The following is a 13,709-nucleotide window of genomic DNA, read 5'->3' on the forward strand; positions in this document are numbered from 1 at the left end:
CATTTGAATTTTTCTAGTTTTCTTATACTACTAATCATAAACTACGTTCTTAAATGGTATTTTATGATTTATGATTTGCATGTGTCCTGTATATGACCTCCGATGAGGTCAGTGTTTCTGAGCGTGCTCTTTATATTTCAAACCTACAGATGAACTCTGAACACCATAAAAACTTCTATAAATAAATATGAGCTGAATTGAATGAACTCTGAAAACTGATCAGAGTGATTTTTAGGTTCTCCAGTTTTCAGCTTCCAGTAGCTTTTCTAAGCCGCCTTTCTGTCTTTTGGATGAATTGATCATGAACCACCAATTTTTACACATAAAAAAACCTAAAAAAGAAAAAAAAAAGGTTAAATTTTTAAGACAAAGAGGTCTCCATCGTCAGGTTCAAAGCGCAGCGGCTGGACACGGTGTTAATGAGCGCTTGTACAGCGTCGAGCTGTATCCTCATTTCTTTATATTTTGCTTCCACAGACCTTCTGTTAGTTTTCTAGAAGTGCTCCCGAGCAACAATTCTCCACTTTCTGAGCATCTGTCAGAGTTTTTCTTCGGTTGCCGGCTTCTCTCTCTCATTTTCAGTCCAGTTCTATGGCGTTTTTGTTGTGCCGCTATTCTGAGCACGTGTAAAAAAAATTTGCGAGTGCAAATGTTGCATTTTGAGGAGAAAATTTTTTTGATTGGAGAAAAGTTTAATTTGAGCGAACAGAATTTACTGCTGCGTGCAGGAAATGTATTTCAGTGTTTGCTATTATCCATATACAGACACAAAAACAGCCGCTCTTGCTCAGATCTCTGCTCTGTGCGCACTCTCTGTACACTTATAAATGTGCCTCAAAACCAACCAATCACAGACTTGGATGCAAAAATTCTGATTGGCTGTTTTGGTCTCCAATCAGCTCGCTAGCTACTGCTTTCCAGAAACATGGTCCAGAATGTAGCTGAACCCATTTTTGGTTAGTGTGTTATTTTAAAATATTAAATTTTTTCAGACCATTGTTGGTATAATCTAGTTTAAACCACTCCACTGGATCAGAATAGAGGCACAAAAATAACACCATACAGTTCTTGTACCTGACCATTTTGAAGCATTCAAGCGCTTAAAAGACACCAAACTCATGGTTAGCTCACAGCGTTGTGTCTGCATGTAACAAACATAAAATAACATAAAATAGGAATTTTACACCAACAAGGTGATTCTCAAAGAGCTATTAACTAAAAACTCGGTATATCTCAGCTGGGTGTGCAGCGTGCTTTTAAAAACAGCAGATGAAAGTGTCTGAATGGCCTTCAGACAAAAAAAGAAAAGCTAAAGCAAGTGCCTTTACTGGAGTAACTGAAACATAATCATTTTAATAATGAGAGGGAGAGCAGCAGAAACAGGTGGAAACCTCTGCTGGAGTGTCTCAAACATCAAACTGTGTTTTAAAAATGCTGAATGATTTTCTCTCTGACGGATTCTTTGCTTCTTTCGTTTGCAGCAGTGTTTAGTGTTTGTGAGTGTATGTTTACGGTGGCTCGTTCAAACATCACCATCAGAGCTCATGGAGAAAATGATCTGAGACGATCTTTCTGCTGACATCAACAACGTCCACCGTCTCTTTACTTAAGCAGTCTGTGCACTGTGGCGTTTCCTCACATGTTCTCTTTGGTTCATGATGTTACTTCATTGAGGTCAAAGGTCACTGATTTCACCTGTTCAATCATACCTACTGGCCAATTTTCCAGCCTCTTATTTGTCAGATAAGCATTAGCACAGCGAGGCTTCTTCTCAGTAGTTTCCTTCTCACCTTTTTATTTGTCATCAGCACCACAGCATCAGTAATGAAAACACACAGGCTTCATTCTGATTGGACGGTTTAACATTTTTATTTATTCACTGGCTATAGTGCACATTGTGCTGCAGCTCTTCTTCTGTGGTTCTTTGTACATAAACTCTTTATTCCCCATTTTTTTTAAAAAAAAAGAGGAGGATTTTTGGCACCTTCAAAACACATTTCACAAATATCCTTGTCTCCCTCTTTTCTGCATCAGACTGAAGCATCTGTTATCTTTTACTTGGACACAAACAGATCACTGATGTTCAGGATGACTGGAAATCTCACCAAGCAGCAAATGATGCATTTCTCTGATAATTCTTAGTCTTTTGTTTTTTATTTATTGAGATTGAGGAAATTAAAAAAGCCAAATTATTTATTCCACTCTTTCTTGGCTTGTACCACCATATGTGCTGACAACTGTCACAGATTTATGTTAATAAAAAATAATCTTAAAAACGTGACATTTCTCAGGGAAGCTCTGAATTGTTCCTGTCCCTTTAGCCCGATTTTCATCAACATCATTTTCACACATTAAGGCTTGTAAACTGTCCATTTTTTAACTTTAAAATATCCTGTTATACAGTCAGAACACCAGCTTTCAGTGGTTATTATTATTATTATTATTATTATTATTATTATTATTTAACATTACTGAGTTATACTCACAGTGACACACTGAGGAGGAAAACACTGTCTTTAACCAGCAATAGGGGGCCCCTCAGCCCCCCCTGGAGTGTACGCCCCTTGCTGCAGTGATTTAACAACACTTATTTTTAGGAATTGTTGCCACCACAAATCCCCCCGAAGCTATGCCCCTTATTAATAAATAGGTTTTTAAATCAAAAAATCTCCATAGCGATCTATAAAATGACTTTAAATCACCTCCTTTTCACACATCGTTTACTTTTTAATATCTTTTTCAGTGAGCCTTGTGTAAGTTTTTGTACTTTAAATACTCTGATCAACATATTTTTACTTCTTTTCTAATAAAATCTCAACATGATAAAATACCGGAAGATTCGCTCCACCTCTTTTCACATTATATGAACAGTTGCAGTTGCACTGAGGCATAGATTGGTCAAAAATACATTATTGACCCTCTTCCTCCTCCTCGTCATTGTCCTCACCGTCGCTCTCCTCTAGTAGTCGGGACTGGTGAGCCAGCCTCTGTGCCACAGCCATTACCATGGCAGCGCCCTTCACGCTGCTGTCCTCCGAGACGAGGAAGGTGATGTCACACTGAGGGGCGAGCAGGCGCATCGCGTTCTGGAGCTTACTGCTGAAGCTGGAAAAGGAAGGAAAGAGAGAGGGAGGTGTTTAAAGGACAGAACTGCCAGATTTCACCGTTTAATGAGTTGCAAAAAAACAAAAACAAAACAAGAAATGGGTTTCACTAATCTACACAAGGTCAAAATTATAGCTACAGGCTCAAATCTATGCATACACCCAAATGTGGTCCTGAAGGTACTACAGTGTCTTTTAAGTCGAGGCCTATCGATATAGTGATAACGATTGGTAGTTTCTCTTTGCCAGAATAAAAAGGATTTGACAGCAGATACTGGATTGACCGATACTCAGAACAATGGGAAAGTCTATGAAACTTAGGAAATCTAGGTTGGGATGTTCTCTTGGAGCCATTTCTAAATAACTGCAGATTCAGAGATCATCAGCTCAATGTGTCTCCACTTTGCTGAGGGTCTGAAACAATATCCAAACTGTCCCCCTCAGAAGAGGGAAAACTGGTCAGGATGTTCAGGAACAACCCAACAACCACCAAACTGCTGAAGCACCAGCGTCACTGTCCACAGCGAGGTCAATTTTATATGTCCATCAACAGAAAGGGTGTCGACCAAGAAAGAAGTTCCTCCTTCAAGCTTGACTGAAATTTGCAGCGTCCCACATGGACAAGCGCTTCATAATACAGCCTAGGACTACCCGTATCATTCCCCTGAAATTAAATGGAATTTTATTTTAAATTACAATTTAGCACAAATTCTATTCAAAGCAAAAAATAAAGAACTGCCAGGTAATATTCTGAGTACCGTATGTTTTTTTTGAAAGAAGGAAGTTATAATTTAAGGGGTTTTTGTAACTTCAAAACAGGGAAGGTACGTACTACAAGAAAAGGCTTTTGTGTTTCTGTTCATGGAGTGAAACTATGGAACAGTCTGAATATGGAATTAAAACAATGTCCAAACATAAAACTGTTCAAAAAGAGTTATAAAAATATGATCTTCTCAAACTATAAAGAAAAGGAAAATATTGAAATTAAGTGAATGTCTCTATTTAAATTTTTTTTTTTTTAATTCATGGTGGTATATTATAATATATAGTATATCAGAAATTGGTTCACTATTTTTATTACAAATTATATCAGTAAGGAAGCTGACTAAATATTAACTGATAATTTATGGCAAAGGGGTGGGATTAAATAAGTGTTAACTTCTTCCCACTCCCTTTCAACATGTAAATTAATCAGAACGTTTTTTTGGTATGTATTTTGTATAGTATTTTTTCTCTCTCTTATTTTCTTTTCTAAACGTACCTGTATATTGTTCACATGTTGAAATAAATTACCAATCAATCAATCAAAAAAAAAAAAAATCTAATTATATTTACCTAAAGATATTTAAAGGTGGACATACACAATGTAAAATTACTTACATAGTACATATATTTACCCAAACACATCAAAATTGTTTACGGGATGAATAAAGCAGGCTAATATTAAGCTTGTGGAAATGCCTTCCCAAAGCCCCGACGCCAACCCTACTGAAAATATGGACTATGCTTGAACTATGAACTCCACCAAAACTGGCAAGAAAATTGATCCAATATTCAACCAGAGTTATGGCAGAGGCTTGTTGATGGCTACTAAAAGTGTCTGAGCAAAGTACAACTTGCTAAAGAAGACTTAACCTAGTATTAATGGGAGTGTATGAATATATCTGAACCTGAATGTACAGAATAGTGCTCTCAGTTCTTGTTTTTAAAGTCATTAAAAGTGTACTCTGTACAATCTTTCCAAATAATGTTTAAGTATGCCTATTAGAAAAGACTGGTTACTTAATATCAGTAAACCAAGTGAAGTTTGGTTAAATGTTCAAATGTCTTTGCTCTGTTCACCAAATGCCTCTTACGTGGGGTGTTTTGTGTACACTGTCCCGTCCACCCCGACAGTGGTCTTCAGATGGTCCAGTTTGCGGTTGTTACGGATGTGGTTGACGAGGGTTGCCAGGGCGGCAGCACAGAGATGGGCCGAGCGTGAGGAGATAGTGTCGCAGACCAGGCGCACCACAGAGGCGTCGACCGGATCCCAATCCAGACCCAACTCAGTCAGAATCTTCATGGCGTTCTCCAAACCGCTGTCCGGCCTGAGCACCAGACAAAGTGGTTAGATAATAAAGACCAGGAGAGACTGCTGGAAACAAGGAATATAGCAAAAGACTCACTCCTCAATCTCAGAGATAAACTTGGTCTCAAACTGTCCTGGGGTCCCCAATGCCTCCGATATCTGTCCTTTAAACAGCAGCTTGTCCTTGGTCATCTTCACCAGCACCAGTCGAACGATTTCTCCCAAATACATGCCGCTGATCATCTTCTCAAAGCTACAGGAGAACGCACATGGACAGGACAGAGTTTCAGGACAGAAACTCTCACAAACATTAGCTATCAGTTTCTAACTTCTGCTGTAGCCAAAAATTATTGTATAGAAGTTGTATCAAAGACTTATCTGAAGCTGATCACATGAACGGGAGAGGTGTGTTATGATTCTGAATAGTTGTGAAACATACATGTGCACGCCAGGGTTGATGGAGGTCTTGTCCACCTCCACGTCGAACTCAGTCAGGATGTCATCCAAGGATTCGTCATCCCCAAAGCCGCCCCACTCCGTGTTGATGCACATCCGTCCGTCCTCGCCCTCAATACCCTTCACATTCGTCATTTCCTCCATGTAGCAGGCGTTGGTTCCTGTACCTGCAGGAAAATGTTGTTTAGATTAAACCGCGAAGCATTTAGCAGCTTAGAAGAGTCAAAATCATAATAAAAGGGAATTATTTGTTACTCCAAATTGACCCCAAAATATCATAAAATTAAAATATAATTTTATGATATTTTAAAATATAAAAATTAAAATCTAGGTCTTGGAGGAAGCCCTCCAGATATAGCAATGAATGTTTGGCCCAAATATGGCAAATATGTACACTTGTGGGCCACACCGTTCTGTGACTCCTTCACCTATGGGCAGATGTCACTTGTCATTCAGACTACATCTGGCTCAGACAGCAGCTGCTGCATCTGTGTAAAAAACATTGTAGCTACTGTGACATCATTCTCTGTTGTTCGAGTAAATTTGGGGGCTTGTCCGGGATTCTGAGCCAAGAAGCATCATAACCGAAGCACAAATCATACTCTAATATCACTATTACTGGGTCTAAAACTTGCTATTACAGTACTACAAATAACATCTACTTTATAATACTATAAAGTAGATCCGTGAACAGTAGCTTTTAATGTAAGCCTGGTATTTATTTTTTTCTTTAGGGACCACCATTTAGATAATTTTGTCTTCAGTGAGACTCAAAAATGGTGACTGAGAAGAAAAACCCTGTCAGGAAACTTTTTACTGAGGTGAAGGAGTCAAAGGGCCATCTTTTCAATGACTTTTATCCAATTTGCCTTCTTCGTAAAAACAAAGACATCTCCCCTTGCTGGTGATTAGAAGGACTGCAATTCTATTTTTAAAACCCAGAGGCTGAATCCATCTTGTGTAAAAAGTAAGACTTTCATGTTTTCATGTTTGTGTACTTCTTGCCTTCTTGTGACTGTGGCTCTTTAGGAGTCATTTTTTTCTGCTTTGTGTCTCTTTGTGGTTGTTTTGTGTATCTATATAGCTGCTTTTATGTCTTCGTTGTGGATGTTTTATCCATTCAGTAATTTATCTATGACCTAAATAAACCGACTACTCATCATCTTGTCAGTGTGTTCGGGGGGTGCAGGCAAACACAGCTCAGTCAGACAGATATGAGGTTTATCTGAGGACCGTCCCACTCTATTTATAAAGCACAACAGCATGGCTGATTAAAGTGCTGTACAATAACGGCAAACATAAAAGACAAACACAGACAAAGACATCCCAGAGTTCTTTACTTATTGAAATTATGGTTACCAATGATCATGCCGATTTCACAGCTCTGGTCCCTGTAGCCGCAGCTCATCATCGTTCCCACTGTGTCGTTCACCATGGCAACCGAGCCAATATGATAGTCCTGCAGAGAAGAAGACAGGCAGACAGGTTGGGAAATGGGAAGAATTACTCGCCGATTCAAATATGAGGCCCACAAACAATTTAACATAACATTTTCTGTCAGCACATCAGCATGTGGTGCTACTGATTTTATCCCTTACAGTTAAGTCCACGTCTTTTTAGACAATAACAGATTTTTTTTGTAGCTTTGCTTCTGCACTCGTGGCTGGTATACAAGCTGCAGTTATTCTGATGCTCGAACATCACGAGTGAGTTAGCATCAATTGAAACAGCAATGAGATACACACAAGTCTGCTCTGCACTGTATGCAGTGTCACCGAGTGTGTGTGTATAAAGAAACATTGTGCTGAATGGTAAAACACTAAAACGCTGCAGCTGGAAGAACGGCTCTGCAGGCCAGAGCTGAAACACATGAATGTGATTTCTGGTGTTTTTGGACCGACCCCTCTCCTGTGAATGGCCTCTTTCAGTAGCTGGACCACGTCTTTCCCTTCCACCCCGGAGCAGTTGAAGCCTTTGGTCCAGCGGATCAGAATGCTCTGTGCAGAAAAACACAATTTACAGAATCTATCAGTGACATCGCCGTGAACACGAGGACTGACACTGAGTTCACCTCAGAAATAAAATCTGCTTTCAGGAATGTTTGGACTGCAGGAAGAGGCACAGAAACCCCGGGGAGAGTCCAGGGTCTCTAAGGGTCACCCTTCTTGGATCTCTGTGGTAGTTTTTTTAGGTTTTGTCTCTTTGTTTATGTTTTCTGCACTTTTATGATAGTTTTCTGTCTCTGTGATTATTTCTGATAATTTTCTTTTCCTTCTAAAAACTCATCTAAACCACCTTTAAAACCATGAACAGCCTAACCAGCTACAGGCTACACTGCTGATGTCTCCTCAAACAGCCAAAACACACAGGTCACTGTTGTGTATTTACACTGTGTGTGTGTGTGTGTGTGTGTGTGTGTGTGTGTGTGTGTGTGTGTGTGTGTGTGTGTGTGTGGGAGACCTTGTCGATTTCCAGCTGTTCACAGGGGAAGGAGAAGGTGAAGCCCAGAGGAAGAGTTTGACCCTTCAGGTTATGAGATTCAAGGAAATCTCCGAGACAGGTGGCGATGTGGTCGAACAGCTGCACAGAGACAGACGTGAATTTTGGGGATTTGCACGCTTCCGTTTGCTTTGTTTTCCTTCAGTGTGTATTTGTGTCACCTGTTCTCCAGTTCCCAGCATCATGTCCTGCGGTATGGTGCAGATCTGACTGCCCATATTCAGAACCTTCTGCGCCTCCTCCTCCACACGGACGTGAAGCACACGGAAGTTTGTTCCTCCCAGATCCAACGCCAGGAAGTCGCCTTTCTCTGCCGACCGCATGATGAAGATTTAGTTACAGGAAGCCATCTTTAAAATATGATTATAGCTTTTATGATTATAATACTGTCCTTTTATTTCCCTGCACAGGTCTCTGACAATCTAAAGTGGAGGAAGTTGTGAAATACTTTGAGTGTTTTCATCATTGCTGCAGTGCCAATGCAGACATGCTATCAGACCCCGTTCACCTCCCGGCCAACAACTGTTCGACCTGCGAATCACTGAAAACCCTCCCACAGCCATTTAAGCTTTAACCGCTTAGATTCACCACATCAGCAGCTAGCTGTCTAGGGTTCTTCTACTGTAGCCACGTGAAGACGACTGAAGCCTTAAACATTAATTTTTGCACTGATACAAAAACCCAATCACTGCATGTGGCAGTGGGGAGTCAGCTTTGTCCCAGTGTGCACATAAAACACAAATATGTAGGACTGCTTTTTTTATCTGCACAATATCTAAATTAGAAACAGCCTGTCTCAGAGTGATGCTCAAACGCTAGTTCATGCATTTATTACTTCTAAGCTGGACGACTGTAAAGCTTTATTATGAGGATAATAGTTCCTATAAAGCCTCCAAACGCAGCAGCAGGAGTACAAACAGGAACTATGAGATATCATCATTCTCTCATACTGGCTTCTCTTCACTGGCTCCATGTTAAATAGAGACTGAATTTAAAGTCATTCTCCGCACATGTAAAGTCACAAATGTCTTAATTTTAAGAGAAACAGTCACAGAGCTTAATCATTAGGACACATCTGGACTGTAGCTCCAGGCCTCACGTGGTGTGAGCATGTGTAATAATGATAATGGATTGGATTTATATAGCGCTTTTCAAGGCACCCAAAGCGCTTTACAATGCCAGTATTCATTCACTCTCGCATTCACACACTGGTGGAGGCAAGCTACAGTTGTAGCCACAGCTGCCCTGGGGCAGACTGACAGAAGCGAGGCTGCCATATCGCGCCATCGGCCCCCCTCTGGCCAACACCAGTAGGCGGTAGGGTAAAGTGTCTTGCCCAAGGACACAACGACCAGGACAGAGAGCCCGGGGATCGAACCGGTGACCTTCCGGTTGCAGATGCACTTCCCAACCCCCTGAGCCACGGTCGCCGGAACAGCCAAAGGGTAAACCACACAATTCTGTTTTTTATGTTTTATTGTTTTTGACTTTTATCTGAAAATGTCCTTACCCGTCCCATCAGGCGTGGCCCTGACAAAGGTGGGCAGCATCTTGACGGGCGCATTGTGGTGCGAGTGATTCTCTAAACCTCGGATCAGATCCTCCTTGAGCCAAGCCGAAACCTCCTGCAGCGTCTCCGGAGACAGCTGGAAAGGCTGCAGATACATCTCCACCTGCAGAGGGAGGCCGTGTCACGTGAACAGCATAAAGACATAAAGGTGTTCAGGGCGTCAACACCGCCCACACGTCAGTGCCCTCGAGGGAAACCCAAACGAGGCAACTGCGTCGTTGAACCACGTTTAACCACAAGATGGCGACAGCCCTGCCGATGCAGCTCCGTCCTGACGAGATGAAACACATTCTGAATTATTCCCTCAGTCGGAGTTCCTGAAGCTACGTGACAAACAAAGAGGTTCTCAGATAAATGTGATCATAGTGGTTCTGAGTTTTATGTTTGTTACTTTAAGAAGCTTTTAAAGGTCTAAAGCAGTAATCAATCTGTGTGGCTGTGTAGAAGTTTAACTTTCTGTTTAGAGCTCATCTTCTCTGCTGTATCAAACTGTTATCAGTGTTTAAATTATTGATTCACAGTAAGAAATGAATCTGATATAAACCTAAACACTAGCCACGGTTGGAGATCCTCTTTCTCTGAGTTAAACTTTGTCCCAGGATCAGATGCTGCCATGAAGCAGGGATACAAACGTGTCTGCCTCCTCTTTGTCTGTGACAAAGTTTATTCTCCTCCACTGTCCTCGTGCCTCCACATGCTCGTTTCTGGGTTCCCCCCTCCCAACAGACGAGGTTGACTTCATTCCTCCATCGAGACTCTGACAGGTAAATGTTTAGCCGGGAGGACATTCAACATTTGGAAGTGAAACTAAAGTTTTATGTGCTTCATTCAATTTAAAATAAACTTGAAACCACTGTGGTTCAAAAGTAACCGGACACCTCCTAGCTTAATATTTCTTCTGTAGCCTCAACACTGGCTTCTCACAGCTGATCCACAGGAAGTGAAGAAGATGAAGATGAAACCAGTCGCTGGCACTGTGGCTGCACAGCGAGTCAGGAAGGTGTTTCCTGTCGTAAAATGGCTCAGGGTGTTCCGGGTTTGGCTGCCACTTTTGTGGCAGTCGAGGAAATTCAGCGCTCAGAGGAAGCGGAGAAGCCAAGCCAACACCACAATGACTGAGTTAAACATATTTTCACTCGGTGATTCATGTGTTCGATTCATCGTGTGGCTCAGGTACAGCTATTATAGCTATTATACGTTTTTGCTTTGCTGATTTTCTCGGTGCCTTTCTATTCTCTCACATAGAGCCTACATGTCTGTGTAACAGCGTTTGTGCTGTATGTATGTAGAGTGCATACATGTTCTGGACAGGTTCTGCATACTTTGAAGCTTCAGTGAGACACGGCAGTGAGACCTGCTGGTTGCCGTGGAGGCCTTTTGAAGCCAAAAGTGTGGATGAAACGTTGGAGTCAAAGCTGTGCCGAGTAACAGACTAATTAATGTGTGAATTTTACTCACTGAAACTGAAGCACGAACTTCGGAATGGTCTGAAACAGTAATATTAGTCAGAGAATCTATTAAAAATGCCCCAAACATCGTAAGCGATGAAGGCTAGCAGCTACATGTGGACGTGTTTATTTCTGACAAAAGGTTTTAACACGGCAGTTTCTGACTGACTGCTGGAGCCTCACATAGACGGTAGAGGAACTGCAGCACTCCTTTATTCAGCTCCAGAGGTTGAGCCGTGGTCGTTCTGATAATTACTGATAAAACAAATCATTCTGCAAAAACAAAGTTGATTTATGCAGAACAAAGTAAACGCTCCGGAAAAAAGGAATGCATTCGTGGAAGATGAAATCCTCGACTTGGAGACATCATTGTGAGTTAACAACCTGAGGGTGGATGTGTTCATGACTTCGCTCTTAGTTCATGTTTAACATTGGAGCCATATTTTTGAGGTCTTCCTCTCCTCTCCATCTTATCTTTAAGACTTCGTGGCACCACATCACCCCAACAGGGCGCTCCTTTAGGCTTCCCACAATGCACTGAGTGTTTGTTCTATACACCAGTCCGAATTTAATTATTAGTTCTTATTAATATCTGGCTCTCTTCTCTTCTTTTCAGTCATGTTTTCCTCCCCTCCCTGAGCCTGGTTCTGCTGGAGGTTTCTTCCTGTTAAAAGAGAGTTTTTCTTTCCCACTGTCACCAAAGCACTCGCTCAATGGGTTTTCTCTCTACCTTATATATAATATAAAGCGCCCCGAGGTGACTGTTGTTGTGATTTGGTGCTACACAAATAAAACTGAATTGAACTGAGTAACAATTCAGAGAAATTCCCTCAAATTTTCAAGAGTTTGGAGTCACATTTTTGCTGTGGTCTCAGAGTTTCCTTCATTTCATTGTTTTCTGACTGTGAACTTAAACTTTTTCCTTAGATGTCCGTTATGGTCCCGAAATACTATTTCTAATATTCTCGGATACTTTTAACTCCTCATCTGGTGAATACTCAGATTTTTCTTCTGGAACAGATACTTTAGAGGATCAATTCAACTTTACTGGCTGACTGATTTCATCCTGGAACAAACCGGTGTTTTTTATATTAGTTTAGTCACGTTTGGTTTGTTTTGCTTATTATTGTCAGGGATCAGTCGCCAGCATCATGGAAATGGACCAGTAAACCGAAGGTTGCTGAAACCTTTAGTCTTGGCAACAGTCTTTGGCGATCATCGTGGGAGTCATCAGAGCCTCGCCCTTAAAAACCTCATAAAAAAAAACAAACTCCCTGGATGTCATAGAAATCGATGCGATTGTGCTGCTTGTCACGAACACAAGTGAGATAGAAGTTTTGTGGAAATGAGGTTTGGCTCCGATTTCTTATTCATGAAGTTGCAGCTGAAAAACTTAAAGTTGTCACTTTAAAAATGATGAAATACATAAAGTCATGATTAAAGTTAGTAAACCAATGACTGACCATAAATCTGACAAATGAAAAAATATGATTCTTTGTTCCTATGTTTTCCTGACCTCTGTCAGGATTTCACTCAGCTGTAAAGAGGACTTCACTAATGGTCTGCGGCAGCTCGCAGCTACTTTCTGTTCTTTGTGTGCTTTAAATATTCACCTGCTCTGTTTACGTCTGTGTAACAAGTGTTTCGTGCTTTCGTGTGAAGATTATTATATTGCTGTTTGCCACTCAGGGAGACGGGAATGTTGGTTTTTCATGTGATTTTAGCCCTGTTTTTATGCCCATTTTCATTTTTTACACTGCTGTAAACAAACACAGATATTTAAACACACATACTTTATGGACTCTCCTTTCTTCAATGTGCAAGATACTTGGTACCAGGCTGTACGAGTCTTTGAGTGGTCCTGAGAGCACTGGCTTCATTTTCCAGCCCTGAAGCCTGATGCTGAACCTCACTGAGCAGTGCTAGCAGCTGTGGCAATGTGTAAGACAACAGCTGGATCATTTTTCACCAAAAGAAGAATCCCCGTGACTTAAGCTAGCCTGAATTTTCTGATGAATTCTCAGTAAACTTTGGTAGCTTTGCTCAGCACATTTAAAGTGTTAAATTCTTTAGTTTCTGACAAGTTATCTGCAAAGACAAAGATATCATCATCATCATGTGATTCAAGCTTTTGGATTTTCCCTTCTGAACAGTGCAATAAGAGGCTAAAACCATAACGTCAGACTGAGCAAACATGCAGGAACCTTTAAGGTGATATTTACTTTAAAAGGTATTTCATAATTACTGTTAATAACCAATAAAATACATTTAATTGGTTTTGTATCTGCACAGGGACTTTTTAATGCTGTATTCTCATTAATTAGCATGCCAACATGCAGAAATAAAACATATATCCTGTGTTCACTGAACCTTATCATGTTGATCGTAGTGTATATATGCAAGTGTATCTTCCAAAACTCATCTTAGATGTGTGACTAAATCGCAATCAAATGTACTAAATAAATTGCCTAGACCAGGATTATCAAGCTCTATATAACTAATCTCAAAATGAATGGTGACATGTACGTTACATGGACATTGTTGTGCAGTGGGACTTTGGG

General features: G+C 40.8%; 1 protein-coding gene across 1 annotated transcript; it reads right to left on the reverse strand.

Annotated features, from left to right (window-relative positions):
* Positions 1–1,844: 1,844 nt before the first annotated feature.
* LOC120733846 (hexokinase-2-like) lies at positions 1,845–10,499 on the reverse strand. The gene is made up of 9 exons (XM_040032306.1): positions 9,641–10,499; positions 8,292–8,440; positions 8,092–8,211; positions 7,533–7,628; positions 6,991–7,090; positions 5,615–5,798; positions 5,273–5,428; positions 4,961–5,194; positions 1,845–3,105 (listed from the first exon to the last, which is right to left on the reverse strand). The coding sequence occupies exons 1-9, from the start codon at positions 9,795–9,797 to the stop codon at positions 2,910–2,912; spliced, it is 1,392 nt and encodes a 463-aa protein (XP_039888240.1). The 5' UTR covers positions 9,798–10,499; the 3' UTR covers positions 1,845–2,909.
* Positions 10,500–13,709: the final 3,210 nt, after the last annotated feature.

The sequence above is a fragment of the Simochromis diagramma genome, unplaced genomic scaffold, assembly GCF_900408965.1.
Source record: "Simochromis diagramma unplaced genomic scaffold, fSimDia1.1 OVJJ01000216.1, whole genome shotgun sequence".
Taxonomy (NCBI): domain Eukaryota; kingdom Metazoa; phylum Chordata; class Actinopteri; order Cichliformes; family Cichlidae; genus Simochromis; species Simochromis diagramma.

Bases quoted from the DNA above. Each gene is read 5' to 3' on its own strand.
- LOC120733846 (XM_040032306.1), bottom strand. From the start codon at position 9,797: ATGTATCTGCAGCCTTTCCAGCTGTCTCCGGAGACGCTGCAGGAGGTT. The intron at 8,441-9,640 runs GTAAGGACATTT...TGCGGTCGGCAG, and splicing joins GGCCACGCCTGATGGGACGG to AGAAAGGCGACTTCCTGGCG. The intron at 5,799-6,990 runs GTAACCATAATT...ATTTTCCTGCAG, and splicing joins TGAAATCGGCATGATCATTG to GTACAGGAACCAACGCCTGC.